The 20,922-nt window shown below is 41.7% G+C and overlaps 1 protein-coding gene across 2 annotated transcripts in view; it reads left to right on the top strand.

The window, feature by feature from the left end:
* ZNF804A (zinc finger protein 804A) overlaps positions 1-19,174 on the top strand; it is a 196,312-nt gene extending 177,138 nt beyond the window's left edge. Inside the window, exons 3-4 of one of the 2 annotated variants that reach the window (XM_068246963.1) lie at positions 2,415-2,545; positions 15,987-19,174. In XM_068246963.1, coding sequence (XP_068103064.1) covers positions 2,415-2,545; positions 15,987-18,960 — 3,105 coding nt within the window. In that variant the 3' untranslated portion in view covers positions 18,961-19,174. Of the gene's footprint in view, positions 1-2,414; positions 2,546-4,411; positions 4,468-15,986 lie in introns of those variants that run through there. The other variant, XM_068246964.1, reaches the window with a different exon arrangement.
* The last annotated feature ends 1,748 nt before the right edge of the window (positions 19,175-20,922 follow it).

Here is a 20,922-nt window from a genome sequence, read left to right as displayed (position 1 = left end):
TACAGTGGTTGCCTAATGGTAACCCTGGTTTGTGAGTAGTAATATTTACTCTATCTAGTAACCATTTACCAGTACATATTACACTATTGGGGCTCTTGGTGTTCCTTGTTTTTATCTGCTTCTACACAATCCAGTCAGCAATAGCGCCCTGCGCAGGTGCAGGACGCTATTGCGGACGGGAACACGTAGAAAGCTAGGCGTGGCCAGGCCTGTCGGAGAAGTGAAAGTAGCTGGCGGCTGTGGACAGGAGAATTCGTGAGTGACTGCAAGGGCACAGGACAGCTGCAGGGGGCTGGTAGAAGCCCCAGGTGAGTAAAACTGATTTTTAGGCTTAAGTGCCTCTTTAAGGCTGCTACACAGAACCTATTTAGTTCTCAAAAGACTTTTCCAATTTGAATACTCAGATTCTCCTGCTTTAGGGGTGGCTCCTCTTGGGGCACTGTACTTCATATCTGGTAGACATAATTGGTTATTGGTAGACTATAACTGGGGGTTTTGCATATTGTATGTGAAATGCCTGCTGTCTCTCTTTCCAAAGACCTCAAGACTCTCTTAAACCACCTAGGCATAAATACGGCCAGCATAAACTGATCCATGTTAGAATTTAAGTATGATATGCTTGAATTCGGAGGCCTCGGTCACTTTACCTAACTGGTTTAGTAAAAGGACTTGCTCTGCAGAGTGTCTCTTTAAGGAGAATTACTTTTAGAGAGAAATAAAGACAGTTCTGATTTTCAGTAGAACATTGTGCTGGAACTCCCAAGGCTGTAAGCAGAGATATCCAGTGCAGAGGCCAGATCAGCTGGCGACAAACAACATAAACATGAGCCATTGTTATGAAAAATATTCTCACAAGTACATTAAACAATGGTTTTAGGGACATATTACCTAATTTCAGGGTAGTAGGAGAGGAAACGCCATATTTGGCTTTTCCCATCTGATCAGGTGTGGATAGTGTCATCCATCACATGCTATTAGCAGCCAATTGCATGCAATGGGGACTGGACCGTCCCTGCTGGATGATGTCACATTTAACTCTTTAGTGGCTAGTATAAAATAGCCGACACAGGTTTCAGAGCCCACTTCGAGTTTCCACTTCTGACTTCCACTTCCTACTTTCCTTCTAGTTAAAGGGACTCCGAGCTCACAATAAAAAAGAAAGTTGAACTCACCTGGGGCTTTCTCCAGCCCAGTGCTGGTCGGGAGGTCCCACGACGGCGTCCTGGCTCCTCTCCAACACCCCGATCCGGAATGGCTGTCAGGCCGCAGCCCGGGCGACACTCTCCCGAGTGTCGGGCTGCTCCTTCCGCGTATGACGCGGATGACGTCACACGCCGGCCGCCTCGCGTCATCACGGCGGCCGGCGTGAAAGTACTGCGCATGCGCGCTTAATCGCGCATGCGCAGTACTTTCACGCCGGCCGCCGTGATGACGCGAGGCGGCCGGCGTGTGACGTCATCCGCGTCATACGCGGAAGGAGCAGCCCGACACTCGGGAGAGTGTCGCCCGGGCTGCGGCCTGACAGCCATTCCGGATCGGGGTGTTGGAGAGGAGCCAGGACGCCGTCGTGGGACCTCCCGACCAGCACTGGGCTGGAGAAAGCCCCAGGTGAGTTCAACTTTCTTTTTTATTGTGAGCTCGGAGTCCCTTTAACTTCCATTTTCTGTATGCCGTATATAGGCCTAAGTGCAACTAGCATAGATGTACCATAAGAGAAAGCCTGGTCTATTCACAATGGATAGGCCAAGTCTGCATGGAACGCATAAGATTCTACAGACCGATTGCTTTGCCAAGGTAAACGAAGACATAAGATTGCTGAACACATCTGTATATTTGTTTTCTGAATAAACTCCTGAAACTTTGAGGACGTCTAAGCAGTTCTATCTCCTGTGCTGTTGCTGTGATGAGTGTCAAGTTATCACATTCACTTTCTGTGATAGGGTGCCGAACAAAGGTGAAGTGTTGTTGCCCATAGCAACCAACAAATATTTATTACAATCCATTATTTGATGGCCACCACTAAACATACGTTGCATCTTAGTGGAGACAACAGGAACAACATCTGAGATGTGTTAAGGATGCAATGGACACTATTATGAGAGTCTAAATGCTATTGTAAAGGATACAGTATCCTTTATACCATAATTGCTGAATATAATTAGAAAAAAAATCTATGACCAATAACAAGACAACAATAACAACAATTTCAGTCTGGTCAAAAAAAAAAAAGCTTTTGTATGATTGTCTCCCCTCCCCCATACACACTCTCTTTCCTGGTGACACCCTAGCTTTACTGTATTTTAGACAGGAAGTGAGTAGAACATGGATATAGCACTAATAGCCTGACAGAAGGTCTGCAAACATTTCAGAAATACAAAAATAAACTTTGTGTCTTTTTGTTTGTTTTTCAACAGAGACTGAAAGATCTAAAACAAAGGGAATTTTCTCGAAATGTAGCATCAAAATTAAGGAGGAACGAACGAAAACAAAATAAGTATTTGCAAACACTCCATAAACTGGATGAACAGAAGAGAGAAGCAAACTGGTATGTAATCAGCGCTGAAGGCTACAGAAACCTATTGCTTTCATTGTGTTTCCAAGTCTGAAACAGCCATATGCTAAAACAGCTCCAAGCACTCTGCCATGTTAGTAACATTAGACCAGTTTACTAGGGCACCTTCAAACATCTCCAATGGGAATTCACCAAAAATCATCCAGTAAATCTGGAATGGACTGATTAAAAAATGATCGCAAGTAAGTGGGATTTAAAAAGGAACTGTAACCCAGGATCGAACTTCATCCCAGTCAGAAGCCAGTACCCCGTTTGCCACAAGAAAACTTTATATTTCACACAGCTGACCATCTAGCAACCCAACAAGGTTTCAACAGAACTCAGGCAAGGGTGTGCCAAATAGCAGAAAATTACAAAAAAAAATCCAGTCTAGGTTTGCTGGATAACCTTTGATATGCATACTGAAAATCCTTGGATCTCTCTGTAGATTCCTTAGTAAATTTAGCCCATTGTACCTAAGGTTTTGCGCACTCACATTTTAGGAGACCTGTGGGAAGGTCTCTGTGTCAATGGTCTGTTAAGAGTGCTACTGCTATTAAGAGCTCTACTGCTTATGAAAAAACGAGCTGTTCTACTTGTGTCTAATGGGCTGCTAATGTGCAATGGTAAAGATAATATTTAAGTAATACTGCAGGGTGAGGAGACACAGTCATTCTCAGAAACATTGTTAGCATAAAATCTGTTTTAGTTCTTGATGCAGTTTCTGTATTTTCAGAGCGCAATGCAAATTCATTACTCAGGATAAATATTTTAACAATCTATTCACAAAGGGGAAAATACAATTAAACCAGTATATTAGGCATAATTATGCCTATGTGGCTTATGTAATTACCTCTACAGTTACTTTTTACTTTAGCAAGAAAGGGCATCTTACTTACTTGCAAATAATATTAATAATATAAACACTGTGCTTTCATGTCCCGGTGCCTTTAAAAAACAGAAAAAAATGAATTATTTTTGACTAATTTAATGAATCACTGGTGGGGAAGGGAGGGGGGGGGGGCAGCAAAGAACACTTTTAAATGCAGTGTAGTTATGCTGTTAAATGGATGCAAGATAGCATAGCTTCTCCCTGAAATAGGGTTACATCTGATGACCCTGAGGAGTCTTGCTGTATTTTTTTATACTGTGACATCAACAGGGAGGCCAGATTTATACTTTTGCTGCCCCTATGCCAACTTTCTTCCATGTGCAGACCTGTGTTCCGTGGGAAAGATTTATATACAGCAGTCCCTCTCTTTCACAAGCAGCTCACTGAAGCACCATCTCTCCTTCTTCATATGCTGCTTCCCATGTACAACCTCCCTTTTCCATATGTAGGCTTCTCTCTTCCTTTTTCAGCAACCTCTTTTCCATGATCAGCCACTCCCTTGAGCGGTAGCCACCCTAGGCCAGGACCTTTGATGCCTTTCCATAAATGCAGCCATGGTCATCAGGGAATTTTATTTGCCTTGCTATTGGCCAGTCAGCCCTTCCCAGTACCTTTTAAGCATTGCTTTTAGTAATAGTCAGCATAGAAAATTGTTACAAGAATGATATATTTGTGGCTTTTCAAAAACGAGTTTGTCACCCAATTGTCTTTGTGCAGAACCTATTTAACAGGAAATACATCTAGCAGCCTTTATATTCAAATGTTGACTGGGGTGCTCATAACCCCAGACAACATTTTTGGAACTAACCAAGGTATTTCTCCCTCCGTCCTCCTTTGGCAGATGTCAGCAGCAGGAAGCAATGCTGGGAAGTATCTCTCATCACTCTCGGTTGCTACGGCAATACCCGATACTCGTACTGCAGCCAGCTTCCTTTATTTGCATGTACTAGGTGCCAGCTTGGTAACATCATCAAGCCAGGACACGGTGCATGGGATAGAGAAGGCTGGCATCAGTACAATCCAGGTGAGCTCCACAATCAGGGCTGCCCAGGAGTCCTGAAAACACCAAATATAGATAGGGGAACCAATATATTACCAGGGAAAGCTAAAGAAGGAAAGGGAACCACTAGATCACCAGGGAAAATTATAAGAAGGAGGCGGAACCACTATATCACCATTGCGAGGGTTACCACTAGACCACCAATGAAAGCTATAAGGGAAAAAGGGCCTCAGAGTTCCTCAACCCTGTCCTCAAGGCCCAAAAACAGTACATGTTTTGCAGAAAACCACACACAATCACAGGTGGGGTAATTATTGTCTCAGCAGAGCTGATTAACTACCTCTGTGGATTTCTACAAAACATGCACTGTTGGTGGGACTTGAGGACAGGGTTGGGGAACACTGCTCTAGACCACCAGGGATAAAAAACATAAATGGGAAAGGGAACCACTAGACCACCAGGGAAAATAAGGGGTCACAGCTCAGGGGTCAGGGCTAGCATAAATGACACATAACAAAGGGGGTAACTGTGAGGGAACACAACATAAGGGTTGAGGTGTCCTCCCAGTGCAAAAGGGAAAGCAAAACACTAGGAGCTTTAACTAGGAAGACACTTCAATGGGGACTCATAGTAGCAGCCTAATATAAAGAAAGCAACAGGAATACAATATAAGGCTATCCTATTACAATAAAATCCCTGTTTAGCCACCTCCTGCAACTCTGCCCACTTTTGAAATCACAAACCTTGCACTAAATACACTCTCTATAAAATGTTTATTCCCCCCTTTCGCCTTTAAAAATGTTTCACTATCAAAGCAGCAGTAGAGGTAGAGTAAAAATACATAATGCAGAATATATATATATATATATATATATATATATATATATATATATATATATATATATATATATATGTGTTTATTTCAAAATCAAATATTATCCCCATACGTTGTAGCAGCAACAATATTTAAAGTGAACATAAAGTCACTTAAAAAAAACGAGATTAACTCACCTGGGGCTTCCCTCAGCCCCCTGCAGACGATCAGTGCCCTCGCAGCTCCGCTCCGACCTCCTGGCCGCAATAGCAGCATAGGGGGCGATATACAGGCTGGGAACGCGAACAATCACTCGCGTTCCCATCCCTGTCGGCCGGTGACGGCCAAACCAGAAGTGCTCGCCGGCGGGTCCTGGGACATCGGAGCGGAGCTGCGAGGGCACCGATCGTCTGCAGGGGGCTGAGGGAAGCCCCAGGTGAGTTAATCTCGTTTTTTTTAAGTGACTTTAGGTTCACTTTAAGTTGTATCCTACATAGGATGAATGGTCAAATATAATTTGTGTGTTTTATTTACAATAGCAATTTAAGACACTGTGTATTTTTTTCCATTTGGTTTCTTCGTTTTCCCTTTTAAATGCATAGGAGATAAAATAATACCCATAGGAAAAAAGCACCCAGAAAAAGTCTAGTTGCCCCGAAAAAAAATGATGTTTATATCACTAAGGTGTCACAAGTAGTGATATAAAGTTATTGCAGATTAAATAGACACAGCTAAAACATCAACATTTCTCTAGTCCATGCAGGGAAAGCAAGGTCTAGGTGCAAAGTGGTTATTAATGTCACATTTATTGCTCCCATTTAATATGCTTCACACTGTTTCACAATGGGAGTAATCCTTGCAATATAAAGAGACTATATTCAGTTTATTAACCTCCTGATTGTTACGCCCCTCAGGAGGATTTGCTAGTTTGTATCCCCATGCTTAATTTATTTGATCAAATGGCCGCAAAACCTTTAGCTAGCACTAGGCTAGCTAGTACAGGTGTCCGGCAACCCCCAATCACCCCTAACCCCCCTGCCCCCAATCACCCTGGGGGTGGCGGACACATGTACTAGCTAGCCTAGTGCTAGCTAAAGGTTTTGCGGCCATTTGATCAAATAAATTAAGCATGGGGACTCCTAAAGCCAGCGAGTGGTATGCCCGACACAGTGTCGGGCATGACACTAAGGAGGTTAACCAGCATATGCAGCTATTTCCCTTCAAAAATATCAAAAGACCAAGAATAAAATCACAAACTAATAATATTAAGCAAATCAAAAAAAGTTTGCCTTCTTAAAACAGAAGGTATTTGCAATAATTCAGGAAGGAGTGAGCACATGATGTCTCCCACGATGCATCACTGCTGAATATGCAATTCATCCATTGTTGCCCCTGTAAGATAACCACACCTCCAGGACCGCTGGAATGCAATGATGTGTCAGCTTGGTAATTGTACACAGCCACAATAATACAACATGCATGCAGACTTTTTCAGATTGGTTGATTCTCATCATGCATGGCATGGATTAATGTGGCTCTATGGAATAGGATTTGAAACACCCAGAGTTGCAGACTACCCAGCAATCTCTAGGTGAACCAGAACCCCTAGGCGTGTGTAAGGGGCTACAATGGACCAAAAAGCCCTCTTACTAAAATGTTAAGCAAAACAAAAGTTTGCCTTCTTAAAACAGAAGGTATTTGCGATAATTTAGGTTGGAGAGAGCATATGATGTCTCCCACGATGGAGCACTTGACAAAGGGCGACAGGCCCGCAAAGTTTTGCTGGTTTGTTATGCTGTATCACTGCTATTTATGAAATAAAAGAAGTTTGGAATATACCTGCCTAGGGTTGAGTTCTATATGGGAATTTTTGCATGTCTCCAATGATGCATCACTGCTGAATATGCAAATCTTCCTTTGTTGTCCCAGTAAGCTAACCACACCTCCAGAACCACTGGAATGCAATGATGTGTCAGCTTGTTAATTGTACAGAGCCACAATAATCCAACATGCATACAGACTGTTTCGGATTGGTTGATTCTCATCAGTGCATGGCATGGATTAATGTGGCTCTATGGAGCTCTATTAATATTAATGATAAATATAATTCATATAAGAAGTACAGCCATTATGTGCATCCATTACGCCGCCCAACGACAAGTTACAACAAGCCCTTCCTCTACCGATGCCTAACTCTAACTGACACCACCTCCCCCCCCCCCCCCATGCCTAACCCCAACCAACACCACCCTCTCTGATTCCTAACCAACAAACCCATCAATGCCTAACCCTAACCGACACCACCCTCGGCGATTCCCAACCCCCCCCCCCATCAATCCCTAACCGACACCACCCCCACCGATGTCTAATTCTAACAGACCTCCCCCATGCATAGCCCGAACCATAGTCACAGTTTATATAGCGAGCGACCCACTATTTTTATCAATAGTTTGTAAGTTATGGCGGCCTGCCCCAACTCCCACTTTTTTATTGGGCTTATTAGCGCTAATAGCGGGTTGACTTAGGCGCCCAAGGTGGTGTCCAAACTTCCTCGGCAACTCTACTGCCAATATTACCTGCTTTACATTATATTAGGTCCTGTAAGAGTACCGTATATACTCGGCTACAAGTCGAGAAATTTAGGACTGACTCACAGGTTAAAAGTGGGGGGTCGCCTTATATGCGAGTCAGTCCTAAATCTCTCCACTTACAGACAGTATTGGGGGGCCGCTTCCCTTTCTCCCCCTCCCAGCAGTTGAAGCTCTTAGCTTCTTTGTCTCCTTCCTCCCACCCACCACAACCGAAATAGTGTGTGTTTCCGTTTCCCCCTTCCCCGGTAATACAATGTAGTGTGCCCATTCCCATCCCTCACCGCTCTAGCGCTGCTTCCTGTTGCGTAATGCAATGCAGCGTGGAAGTCGCGTCCGTCACCACTCTAGTCCTGCAGCCTCTCGCATCCTCTTCTCACGGTGGTCTGCATGGTGTACCTCGATGCCACGTGACATCGGGAATAGAAGGCAAGCAATACATGTAGGTAAGCCACGAATGTAAGTCCAGCGCGAGCAGAGGATGTAGCGCTAGAGTAGTGAATGACGGGACTTCCGTGTTCGTCCGCGCTACATTGTATTACGTTCCGTAAGTTAATGCAGCGCTAGAGTGGTGAGTGACAGGACATCCGTGTTTGGGCACACTACATTGTATTACGGTGGGAAGGGGGAAGCGGAGATAGAGGCACATACTATTTAGGTTGTGGTGGGTGGTAGGAAGGAGCCAGTCAGTGTTGCGGGGAGGGGGGTTTACATGGTGTGTGGGGGCGGCAAAGATATGCAGGACCACTTTAGGTGTTGGGAGGGGGATTTGGCAAGCTGGCAACTGGCACTGTGGGGAGGGGGGTTTACACAGGTGGGGGGGGGGGGGCAGCAGCACCTCTTTAGGTAGTGGTGGGTGGGAGGGGGTTCAAAAGAGGATATGGTTAATGGCTGCATATGGGGGCATGGAGGAGTTATTGGCTGCACTTGAGGAGAGGTAAATAGCTACAATATTTTATGAAGTGCAGCCATTAACTCCTTTCTGGTCCTCAAGGGCAACCATAAACTTTGCTGGATAGACTTATATTTGAGTTATTAAAAATTTCCAGTTTAAGAGGGTCAAATATTGGGGTCGACTTATACACGGAGTCGCCTTATATCCGAGTATATATGGTACCTTCACTAGTGTCTGAGCATTCTGACCTGCATACTTTTTCAGTTGTAATGAATTGGAAGATAAAGGCCAGCACACCTATCACATAGTATTGGCAGTTTTTAAGAGTATTGCAAAGAGAACACCCTATGTTCATATTTCTTTTAATTTTAAAATTTTAATTTTAATTTTTTATTTTATGTTTTTCTTAATTCTCAAGTTAAAGAATATCTGTAATGAGAGTTATGTGAAGACTGCCCACTTAATGCCATTTAAGAGTCATCACAGTGCCATATAGTAAAATGCAGTAAATCATTTAGGAATCCCACTTTTATGTTAAGTATTCAGGGTTCAGCATCAAAAATACTTCCTATATCTATATAGAGCTGTATATTAGTATGTAACCCTGCCCCCCACCACCAATAATATTTAGCCTATGGTGTTTAGCTACGCAGAATTCTCCTCCCATAGCATTCTGGTAGACCAAGTTTTGTTTCTACAGACTTCAGAACACACAGTAAATGAACATTCCGCAGTGATGCGCCTACCAGTAGTAAAAATGTTACCACCTGTGATCCATTTAAGAACATAAGTCTGGGGCAGGAAAGTGCTTGCAATGGGCAAACATTGTCTAAATCATTTATAAAGTAATAGAGTTAAAAATCAGTAATTATATTTATTAAAGTACACCTGAACTGAAAGGGATATGGAGGCTGCCATATTTATTTCCTTTTAAACTATACCAGTTGTTTGGTAGTCCTGCTTATCTATTTGGCTGCAGTAGTGTCTGAATCACACACCTGAATTAAGCATTGGGTTAATTCAGTCAGACTTCAGTCAGAAACACCTGGTCTGTATGCTTGTTCAGGGTCTATGGCTTCAGGTATAGGTGGTTAGCGCTCTTGCCTTGCAAGCTGGGTCCTAAGTTCGAATCCCAGCCAGTGTCAACATCTGCAAGGAGTTTGTATGTTTTCCCCATGTCTGCGTGGGTTTCCTCCAGGCACTCCAGTTTCCTCCCACATCCCAAAAACATACAGATAAGTTAATTGGCCTCCACCTAAAAAATTAGCCCTAGCCTGTGATACATGCACTACACGATGCATACATAGACATATGACTATGGTAGGGACTAGATTTTGAGCCCCTCTGAGGGACAGTTAGTGACAAGACAATATACTCTGTACAGCGATGCGTAATATGTCGGCGCTATATAAATACATAAATAAATAAAATAAATAAATAGGTATTTGAGGCAGAGGATCAGCAGGACAGTTAGGCACTTGGTATGGTTTAAAAAGAAATCAATATGTCAGCCTCCATTTTCCTCTCACTTCAGGTGTTCTTTGACCTCCCTGGCGGTACGCAGTTTCATAGGCTGCGTCCGCGGGAGGATTTTTTTAAATAAAATGTCATTTAAATGCTTTAGCTAGCACTTCGCTAGCTAACTATGCCTCCCAAACCCCGTCATGCGCAGTCCCGATCCTCCCCATACCGAAGCCTGGAGCTGATTGGAAGGCTGCGCCATCGCAGGATCCCTGGGGGGTACGTATAACGGCGGCGATCGGGGGAGAGTGGAGGGACTTGAAGGGCATGGTTAGCTAGCGAAGTGCTAGCTTAAAAATATAATATACATTTTATTTTAAAAAAAACCTCCATGGGCCATGTGATCCTCTCCGGCGGCTAGCCCGAACGTAGTTCAGGCTTACCGCCAGGGAGGTTAAAGGGAACCTAAACTGAGAAGGATATGGATTTTTTCTTTTAAAATAATACCAGTTGCCCAACTCTCCTGTTGATCCTGTGTCTCTAATGCTTTTAGCCACAGCCCCTCAACAAGCATGCAGATCAGATGCTCTGACTGAAGTGTGACTGGATTAGCTGCATATTTGTTTAAGGTGTGTGATCCAGCCACTACTGCAGCCAAAGAGATCAGCAGGACTGCCAAGCAACTGGTATTGTTTAAAGAGAACCCGAGGTGGGTTTGAAGAATATTATCTGCATACAGAGGCTGAATCTGCCTATACAGCCCAGCCTCTGTTGCTATCCCAAACCCCCCTAAGGTCCGCCTGCACTCTGCAATCCCTCATAAATCACAGCCACGCTGCTGACAAACAGCTTGTCAGAGCTGGCTGTGTTTATCTCTATAGTGTCAGTCTGCTGCTCTCCCCGCCTCCTGCAGAACTCCGGTCCCCGCCTGCATCCCTTCCCTCCCTGCTGATTGGGGAGAAGGGACGGGGGCAGGGACCGGAGCTATGCAGGAGGCGGGGGAGCAGCTGAGACTGACACTACAGATGTAAATACAGCCTCACAGCACGGCTGTGATTTATGAGGGATTGCAGAGTGCAGGGGAACCTTAGTAAGGTTTGGGATAGCAACAGAGGCTGGGCTGTATAGGCAGATCCAGCCTCTGTATGCAGATAACATTCTTTAAACACACCTCGGGTTCTCTTTAAGAGGAAACATCCATATCCCTCTCAGTTAAGGTTCCCTTTAAGCCATATTCAAAAAAGTTCCTCATTCACTGGCCTAGAAAAAGCATACACAGTGGGCTCTATTCATAAACCATTACCGCAAGTTTTCCGCTCAAAACAGCGGGTTTTCTCGTCCATTTAGCAAAGTGGGCATTCATAAAAGCTGTTCCCGCATGAAAATCTACAATCCCCCAGCAGAGCGAGAAATTTCCGCCTTCTCCAGTGTTTTTCTAGATTAATCTAGAAAAAAGTAACAAAATGGCCATTCATAAAGATTAGAGGAAGCGGTATGTTGACGGGAAATACCGCTTCCTCTGATTTTGCGGATTACATACAAGTGAATGGGACAGACCTCCCAGACAGAGCAGTGCACGGAGGGACTCTGCCGGCTGAAGTGTTTCCGCATGCCTTCCGACAGCTTACCGCCAGCTTTCAGCGGGAGATCTCCGCTCTTGCATCGCAGCTTTCAAGATTTTTTTGAATGACCACCCAGAAGTGTAAAATACCGCTGCGGTATTTTACCTCCAGGAGTTTTTTCGCCACATCTTTTTTATGAATAGAGCCCATTGAGTGTTCTGTGTCAAGGGTTCCAAGTATAACTGAAACAATCATGCAGCTAAACATCATGATATCCAGGGATCTGGCATTTTTAAATGAAAACAAAACAAAACAGCCTTTAAATTATTCTTACTTAAAGTTTCCTTTAAATTTACATAACATACAATGGTGTATGTATAATGATGGAGTGGGCAAAGCAATAGTATTCTAATTAATACTTTTGATTAAGTTATATGGCTTATCCATAGGTATAATATGAAAAAGCCTGAGAGTACCGGTAATTGGTAACATGCCTTTGCAATCTCCCATCTTTAGTTGAACTCCATTACAATGGCTGTGTAAGCTGAGTGCAGAACCCCCTCTAGTGGAGACAAATTGGTACTGCTACAGCGTACATTGTAAGATAAAACATACAGATTGAAATGTGCCTTTCAGCATCTCTGAAAATGTATTGTGTGCATGTAATCCATATGTTTCTCTTGCATTATTTCTACTTATCATTTTCTGACCTTGTTTATATAATAACAGTCAACTGTGATAAGTTGTCCTTGATTAAATAAAAATACAATTTTTTTCTGTTAATATATAGTTTTTCTTTCCTTTTTTTTTTTTTTTACTTATTAGGCATTGAGGAGAACAAAAAAGAGACAAAAAATATAGAGTTAAAATGTTAAAAGCTTAGTACACCATGGCCATGGTTTTGCCAGCAATGGTGCTGCATGATTTTCTAAGACTGAACATAACTGATCCAGAACAACTTAAATTGCCTATTAACTTCACATACAACAAAACTATCAGACTTATGGTGCCCGTACATGGCACAATTTTTTTCATCCAATTTACCATTTCTATGTAATACAAGGGAACCACCTAAATTATCCTTTTAGTATATTCCCTTAATTTACCCTTATACTACATAGAAATGGTAAGATTGGATGAACAAAATTGTACCATGTATGGGCACCAAAAGACCTGCAGAATATTGTGGGGGTCCACAAACAAAATATAAAATCAACAAGCGTTTTCCCAGTTTGAGTTCATACATTTTTAATCACAACCCATGCAATTATACAGGAATTTATTTGCTTAGTTTCTCGCTTCCACTTTATTGTTACCTTTGTTAAGCATCCCCTTCACACACACACACACACAAACACAAACACACACACACACACACACACACACACACACACACACAAACACACACACACACACACACACACGCGTAGGTACTCGATTTTCTGTCACTTTGTGTTACTATATTTTTTAATCACAAAGTTCCACTTAAATGAAAAGGGGGACTCTGTTGGTCATTTGCTCCGGATATCTGTTATTTTTATTGTTAATGTTGTAAAGAGTAAAGAGAAAGAAAACGAAAAGTGTTTCATTTTATCTCATATATATATACACAGCTGCATTAGTGGGCTCAGGCCCTTATGGCTTGTTTCCATTATACGCGGTCAGCGTGGCTCTTTGTTGCATGTGACTTACCGGGGGGGGGGGCATTGCTTGCGATCCGATTCATTATACTGAATGGGATCGCGGTCGCATTTGCCCCAAAATGCAGGAAACCATGTGCTGTGATTCAGTGGTGAATCACAGCGCATATATGGAAACTGCAGACAGTGCAGTCTGTGCACTCTCTGCTGTCCCTGTGATCGCATTTCCATAATCACAGCTGAAAGTGCGCAAAAGGAGACAAGCCCTAGGGATCAGGCAGGTTGCTTAACCTCCAAAGAGGGTATTGGTGTTATTTACTAAAGCAGTGTTAAAGGAACACAATCAATTAATATATTTTTTTCAATTGAGATAGAAATTGTTTGGGAAGTGCTGCTAAGTACTGGTGTACACATTTTACTGGCAACCTCTTTGTTTACAGTTATCAAAATACTTTCACACGTTACTGACGCCAAAACTAACTGCAGAATGAGCCATGAGGGGAGGAGGAATTTCCCTCACACTTCATCTGTTAACCCTGTGTGTGTGAGAGAGAAAGCTCTCAGCAGCTGCAGCTGGTGTGTCCTTTGTCTCTGTCTGGAGTGTCTGAAGAGAGCAGAGGAAATGTAACTTGTTATAAACATTTGTAATTGTCTGTGACACCACAGTTTTTCATACTTTTTTGCTTTCAGAGAAAAATACTCTTTAGTCTGATATGCATCACTGGCTGTGCATTGAAACAGACACCCCTTCTGCAATTGATTTGTTCCAAATAAAGCTAAATCCTACCCTCAATAAATTAAAGCTTTTGCCTCTGATATTTAAAGAGACTCCGTAACAAAAATTGCATCCTGTTTTTTATCATCCTACAAGTTCCAAAAGCTATTCTAAGGTGTTCTGGCTTACTGCAGCACGTTCTACTATCACCATCTCTGTAATAAATCAACTTATCTCTCTCTTGTCAGACTTGTCAGCCTGTGTCTGGAAGGCTGCCAAGTTCTTCAGTGTTGTGGTTCTGTGATGCATCTCCCCCCTCCAGGCCCCTCTCTGCACACTGCCTGTGTATTATTTAGATTAGAGCAGCTTCTCTCTTCTCTGTTATCTTTTACAAGCTGGATAAATCCTCCTCTGAGCTGGCTGGGCTTTCACATACTGAGGAATTACATACAGGCAGAGCTGTCTGCACTCTGCAGGAAGAAACAGCCTGACACTTAAGTGCATGAGAGCAGAAGGGGGAAAGAAACACACAAATGATCTCTTGAGATACAAAAGGAAAGCTGTATACAGCCTGCTTGTGTATGGATGTATTTTCTATGTGTGGACATACTGTACATCAACCTCCTTCCTGTTTTGGTGGCCATTTTGTTTGTTTACAAACAAACTTTTTAAAACTGTTTTTAACCACTTTTAATGCGGCGAGGAGCGGCGAAATTGTGACAGAGGGTAATAGGAGATGTCCCCTAACGCACTGGTATGTTTACTTTTGTGCGATTTTAACAATACAGATTCTCTTTAACAAGAATAGTAGGAAAATGTTTACACTGCTACTTAGACTTTATTTGTAAATTGTCAATTTAGAACACATGATTTAATAGCATTCCTTTAAGCAGCTATGCACTAGAATGTGGGTAATGTCCTAGCCATAATTTTAATTTTTTCATCTAAAAATCATGAATTCATTGACTGTTGGTTGGCCATTGCTAAGAGACAAAATATGCTCTGTCGGACAGCGGCAGTCACTGCAAGCAAATTGTAGATGATGCTTCTTAATACTTTTTATCGCTATTAAAAAATGGAACATCTTCATCCAGGTATGCTAGCTAGAAGCAGCAGGAAAAAAAAGGCCAGCAAGCTTGTCTCCCTCACCCGTCAACCTGATCAACCCACACAGCTGTAAAAATTAAAAGAACGTTATGAGAGGAAGTGGCAAAACCTACTCTCTCAATGCATCTTTGCCCCAGGACAACCCCCCCTCCCCCCAGACACACACACACACACACACACACGTAGGATAATTTTAGGGGGCGGGGGTAATACAGAGAGTCAATCTGGTGCCCACCTGTGAAAAAATTCTTATAAAAAATATGTCTAGCTTTAAAGTGCATTTTATTTAAGCCCCCATCACAATTTGTTAATCTTTTTTAGGTGCTTTATCGGTGTACATGTTTTCTTTAACTAATATTCTGTAACGTTCTTACTTGATTAAAGAACTGTCACCCTGCTTCTGAATTAGCTGTATTTCCCTGTTATCTTGGATCTGACATATTTTTATTGTCTATTGAGGAATTCCCACTGGGCCAGTAGTAGTACTTGATGTCATATTCACATTTTTCTAATTTAAAAAGAAACCAGATCAAATTTTCTGGTGCTGAATGATCTCAGATTTTAGGTTTATCTTTGAGAATGTTAATACATTATGCTCTTTGTTTGTGGCCTGTTGGCCTTGCAAACTGTTGCACGTAAACCCTAAACTTAAGACTTAAAGTAAAAGGTTTCTATACTCTTAGGGGATCCTAAATTAAGGCTTTAAATATAGTTAATAGTCAACTGCTTTTTACTGATTCAGTTTTCTTTTTTCTTTCTAGTGCTCCAGGATGTGGTCCTATGTTCAAATCAACCACGGTTACTGTCCACGATCATGTCCACAGCAGCCTACAGAGTAGCATTGTCCACCCTGCAGAAAGGGAAACTACACAACTTACTTCTATCACAAAGCTTCATACCGGCACCAGTGTGACATCCATTTTGTTATCAAATTCAGAAAGCTCAGAAAACAATAAACAGAACCTACCACATCAGATCCAGAAAGACAGAGAACGGAAAATAAGTTTCTCATTTGCATTTCCAAAACGGACTCCTGTTAAACTCGAAGCTTCAGCCGCTGTGTTCTACGACTTCAACAAAGATATTTCTGGTGGTCATGGGTTAACGAAGAGAAGCAGATTTCTGCCAGGTTCATTTAGTGTTCAATCATCTTTGCCAATAGAAGAATCTTCATGCCCAAATGACGATCAAAAATCTATATCAGCTTGTGAAAAACAATCATCTAGTAGAGGACATGCTTCCCAGGACACAAATCAGATTGAAGTGGATGAAGGAGAGCTTACAACATGTGCATCCCCTGATGTTTGCAATTTAAAAGTGCCTTTAGACTGTGATGCCCAAGCACAACCTGTAAACTCAGATACTTTTGTCCAGTCAGAACAAAAAGGGGGCAAATATCAGTCTGGAAATGAAGAACTTGCAGTAGACTGCTTCAAATCAGAGGCAAGTGAAGTAGAAGGAAACTGTGATGATCATTTCAGCTTCCTCCATCAGCCCTTGGAAAACAACATGCAGAGAGAGCAGGGGATAGTATCTGATGATTCAGTTGATAGCAATAAATGTAAGAAAAATCCAGCAGACAGTTCATCATACCATAAAGCTGGAACATTTCTCCAAAATGATATATCCCATAAGAGACCAAGTGAGGATTTTATACCTGTGCAAAGCAAGGATGGTTCAAAAATCCTACAATGGCCTTCAGAAATGATAAGGTACACAAGTACACAGCCGTCTATCTCCTATAGCTGCAACCCTTTACATTTTGATTTCCGGTTAACGAAACCAAAAAGAGGCATGAAACCAGTTAGCAAATATAATGGTCTGCCACACCAAATAAGACATGATCATTACAGTAACAATCAAAGCAGTGAACCCAATACACAATTAGACTACAGCCCTTATGTAAGAAAGAATAGAAAAGATACCTGTCGCCAAATGGCGAAAGAGGCAGAAAACTTGAGATGTTATAGGTTCATTTGCAGCTGTAGAGCAGATCAAAAGCACAAAGTTTCAAAATACCATCTGGACAAAGATAAAACGAAGGTAAAGAATAGTCACAGAAACTCAAGTAAAAGAAAAAGAAGAAGACACAGAGGATGCAAATGCAGAGAACGTGGAAGAAGAACTTCCAAATACAGGCACAGACGAAAGAATCGTCTAAATGGAAATTGTCAGAGCTCCTCAGCAAATTTCGAACAACAGGCAAAACCAAAAGACTCATTTTACTCATTAAAAAACTTAGCAGCTTCTCATCAGCCACCACATGCTGAGAACGATCACGCAGAAACAGAATTGTTAAGAAGACCAACGCTACAGATCAAACAGGAAAGTATGGTTTGGGATGCAGATCATAAAAGAATGTTCACCAATCAAACAGAAAGCAAACACAGTGAGAACACAGGGTCTTTTAACTACCAATCAAATATCCTGCAAATAGATCATTGCACTCAAAACATTGCATTTTCTCAAACAATTTGTAGCTGGAGTACTGACAAAATAAGCTTTGATCATGAAGAACACAAAACCTTTTTGAAGCATAGTTGCACTTTCAAAAGAACACGTCAATCTCTCATAGATGAAATAGAGCTGTCCTTTAAGAGACCCAGGCTATGTAAACCTTTGTTTTCTCAAGGGGTCATTCTTCCCATGAAAAATGTTAGCATTTTATGTAAATCTGTAAGAATAAGAGAGGCGCAGATAATAAAAGATACCATCATTGAGAGTAAAAACAAACCAATGCACTGCAAACTGACTCAAAACCTTAATGTGGAAGAAATAGGTGACGATTTGTACAAATTAGAACTGAAGTCTGTTAGGGCAAAGGAGTTTCGTACATACATTAAAAATCTAAAGAAAGTGGTAGGGGTAAAATTGGACCACTTGTGTAAAAGTTTAGCAGAACTAAAGGGAAATGATCAAAGTTCACTTTGCTGTACAGAAAATGTACACAATACCACAAACCAAGTCAGCTATACAGCTGAGAAAAGTATTTTGCCTACAACAGCAGTCACAAGAGACATTATTCAGAAAGAAGCCCATCAACATCATCATAATAAGCTTGAAGAGCAATGCAAAATTCAACTGTCTTGGGATGGTCTGCCTGGGCAAACTTATGAAGAGCCAAAGAAAAACTGTATGCAAACTACACCACAGGCTAAAGAAAGCCAACTATTGTCAACATACAAAGAAGCACACATGACTGCCAAAACGTATGCCACTGAGCAGATGATGCCCCACCTCAGCCTCCCATACCAGCCAACACATCCATCAAGGACACATTCAGAGAAAGTGAATTATCAAGATTGCAGAAGATATGGTAAACCACTGCATTCAAATACACTTCCAGCCATGTTTAAATTGGTGTCCACAGCACCTATCCAGCCTTGTTCCTCTGCTTACCCAATGCAAGTAGAGGTACCATTTGGTTCTGGTTCCATAGCTACCCTACAGCACATACTACCACAGCACCTCACACCTAACTTTGCTTCAGCCTCAATTGAAAATGTTAAGTTTATTGGTTCTCAGCATCAATTCTTCGGTCCACACACTCAAGGGATTACAAGAACTCCTTTCTACCAGATAACTGTGGAATCTCCTTCATTAGCACCAATTCACATTATGCCAAGTTCAGTGCTTTGTCATATTCCTGTGCCTCTTCCACCTGTGCCACAAACCATTTTTACACCAGTCCATTCCCAGCTACCACCTCTCATTCCTTTACATCCTCTTTTCTGAGGAACTGTTGTATAATTTAAAAACTTAAGCCTGGCCTGGTACACCGCATGCAATTTCCTGTTCACATCCTATTCCAGCAAGTGATCAGATTGATATTCAGATCTGAGATTGAACAGATAAGAAGAAAAATATCATACATACATGCCATTTTTTTAAATTCTGATCACATTTCTAATATTTTTTTCTGATTGGATATCGATGGAAGATTAATTGAAAGGACATACACATGGAACAATAGCCAGTATTTGATTAATATTTTCTAGTAAGCCCAATCTGCTTCGGATTGAGAAACAGATAAATTTTAAGTTTGGGATTGGTAGCTGGCAATCAGTATATTTTTTTCCCAAATCTGATCATTTTCTCGATCAGAAGTAGGATCTGAAATTAAGATTGCATGGCGTGTACCAGGTCTTAAAGCAAATCTGAAGTGAAAATAAACTGATGTGGTAAACAATTGTATCCATGGCCCTAATCCTAAACAGGACTGTCCTGGAATCCAATGGTCTTATTTTTTTATATAACAGTTTAAAATGTGAGTTTGAAGATTTAATGGTCTCAGGTGAATGACTACAAAGTTTTAATGCTTTTCAGCTCTGACACAGATAACTGCTGAACTATGGAACTTTTTATCTGTTCCTGCACTCAGAAGTGTTTCAATCTGCTCTAATTAGTAATCACTGAAAGTTACGCAATAGTCTGACTGCTTTGTGGCTGCAGATAACGAAACTGTCATTTAAAGCCCTGATTTTTACCCTTACAGTGTATAAAAAAAAAAAAAAGTAATACAGCCTAGTTCTAAGCAGGCATGGGTTTAGGGATGAGAGAAAAAGCAATTTAGAGAAGTTTTTTGTGAAACTACTGCATTGTCGCAAAAAATATAGCCACGGGGCAAATTCTGCATTGAAGTACAGTATATTTTGGAGTTAACTGCAAAGCCAACAAAATATGATGACCCCCCCCATTGAGAACCAATAATTGCTGAGTATAAAATGTAACCTTTACTAAACTAAATAAAAGAATTATAGGCAACAATGTCATTTGAAATGCTAATATGAATGACTGACATGAACATCTGAATAGAGAAGTATGAACCCAGGCTAATGTCATCATAAATAATTCTCACTCTTAATGTGCAAATGAGGATAAGGGAACAACCCTAACCTAATGATTAACACATACAAATACCTTATGTTTTACCCCATATCTCTTTGTCAGCGATGTGCAAATACAAGTGCTAAGAGAAAAGTGCAGTGCAAACATACAAAAGTTCACAGTATACACAATGTCGTTTATAGAGACCGAGACCCTTGTTGTTTGGTCTAACCAAAACAGCAAACTGAGGCAAGCTTCTTTATATGCTCCTCATTGGCTTGTAGACTCTCCCATTTAAAATGTACCTTCCTAAAAGTTAATTGTCCTATTCACTGGCTGTGTAAACCACCCTATATAGACTACAGAAAAAGAGACACCACTTCTTCTTCCCAGGGATGGTCCTAAAATCCCCCAGATCCAACCTTTCAATCCAGTACAGTCCACCTGGACAGTCATCCTTAGCCCTTCCTATCTCCATCACACTGCGAATATATGAGGGACCAATAGAAAAGGTCAGGATCCCAACCTGCAGTATCCCTCAATCAATACATCTGTGTCGCACATAAAGTCTTCTCCCCAAACATGCATCCAAATAGGGAATTTAAAACTGGTATTCCCAGGGAATTTGAAGCCCACCAGTGTGGGGCTCTGCCTCCTGAGTGATACCAGCCTGCATGCTTAATTTGATTGGGAGGTACCCTACAGAGGGTTGGTGGCAAAACTCACACACAAACTGATGCTGCAAGGGGTATGAAAAAAAATTGTTCCTGCCAGAGTTTAAAATATATTTTTTTCAACAACAAAAAAGTGCATGTATGGGGCTTTGCAGTTAACCGTGAAAGTCAGAGCCATAGACATCAATGCAAATGG

Source organism: Hyperolius riggenbachi, chromosome 7, assembly GCF_040937935.1.
Source record: "Hyperolius riggenbachi isolate aHypRig1 chromosome 7, aHypRig1.pri, whole genome shotgun sequence".
Taxonomy (NCBI): domain Eukaryota; kingdom Metazoa; phylum Chordata; class Amphibia; order Anura; family Hyperoliidae; genus Hyperolius; species Hyperolius riggenbachi.
The sequence above is the reverse complement of the archived record's forward strand: the minus strand, read 5'-3'. Positions and strand labels throughout refer to the sequence as shown.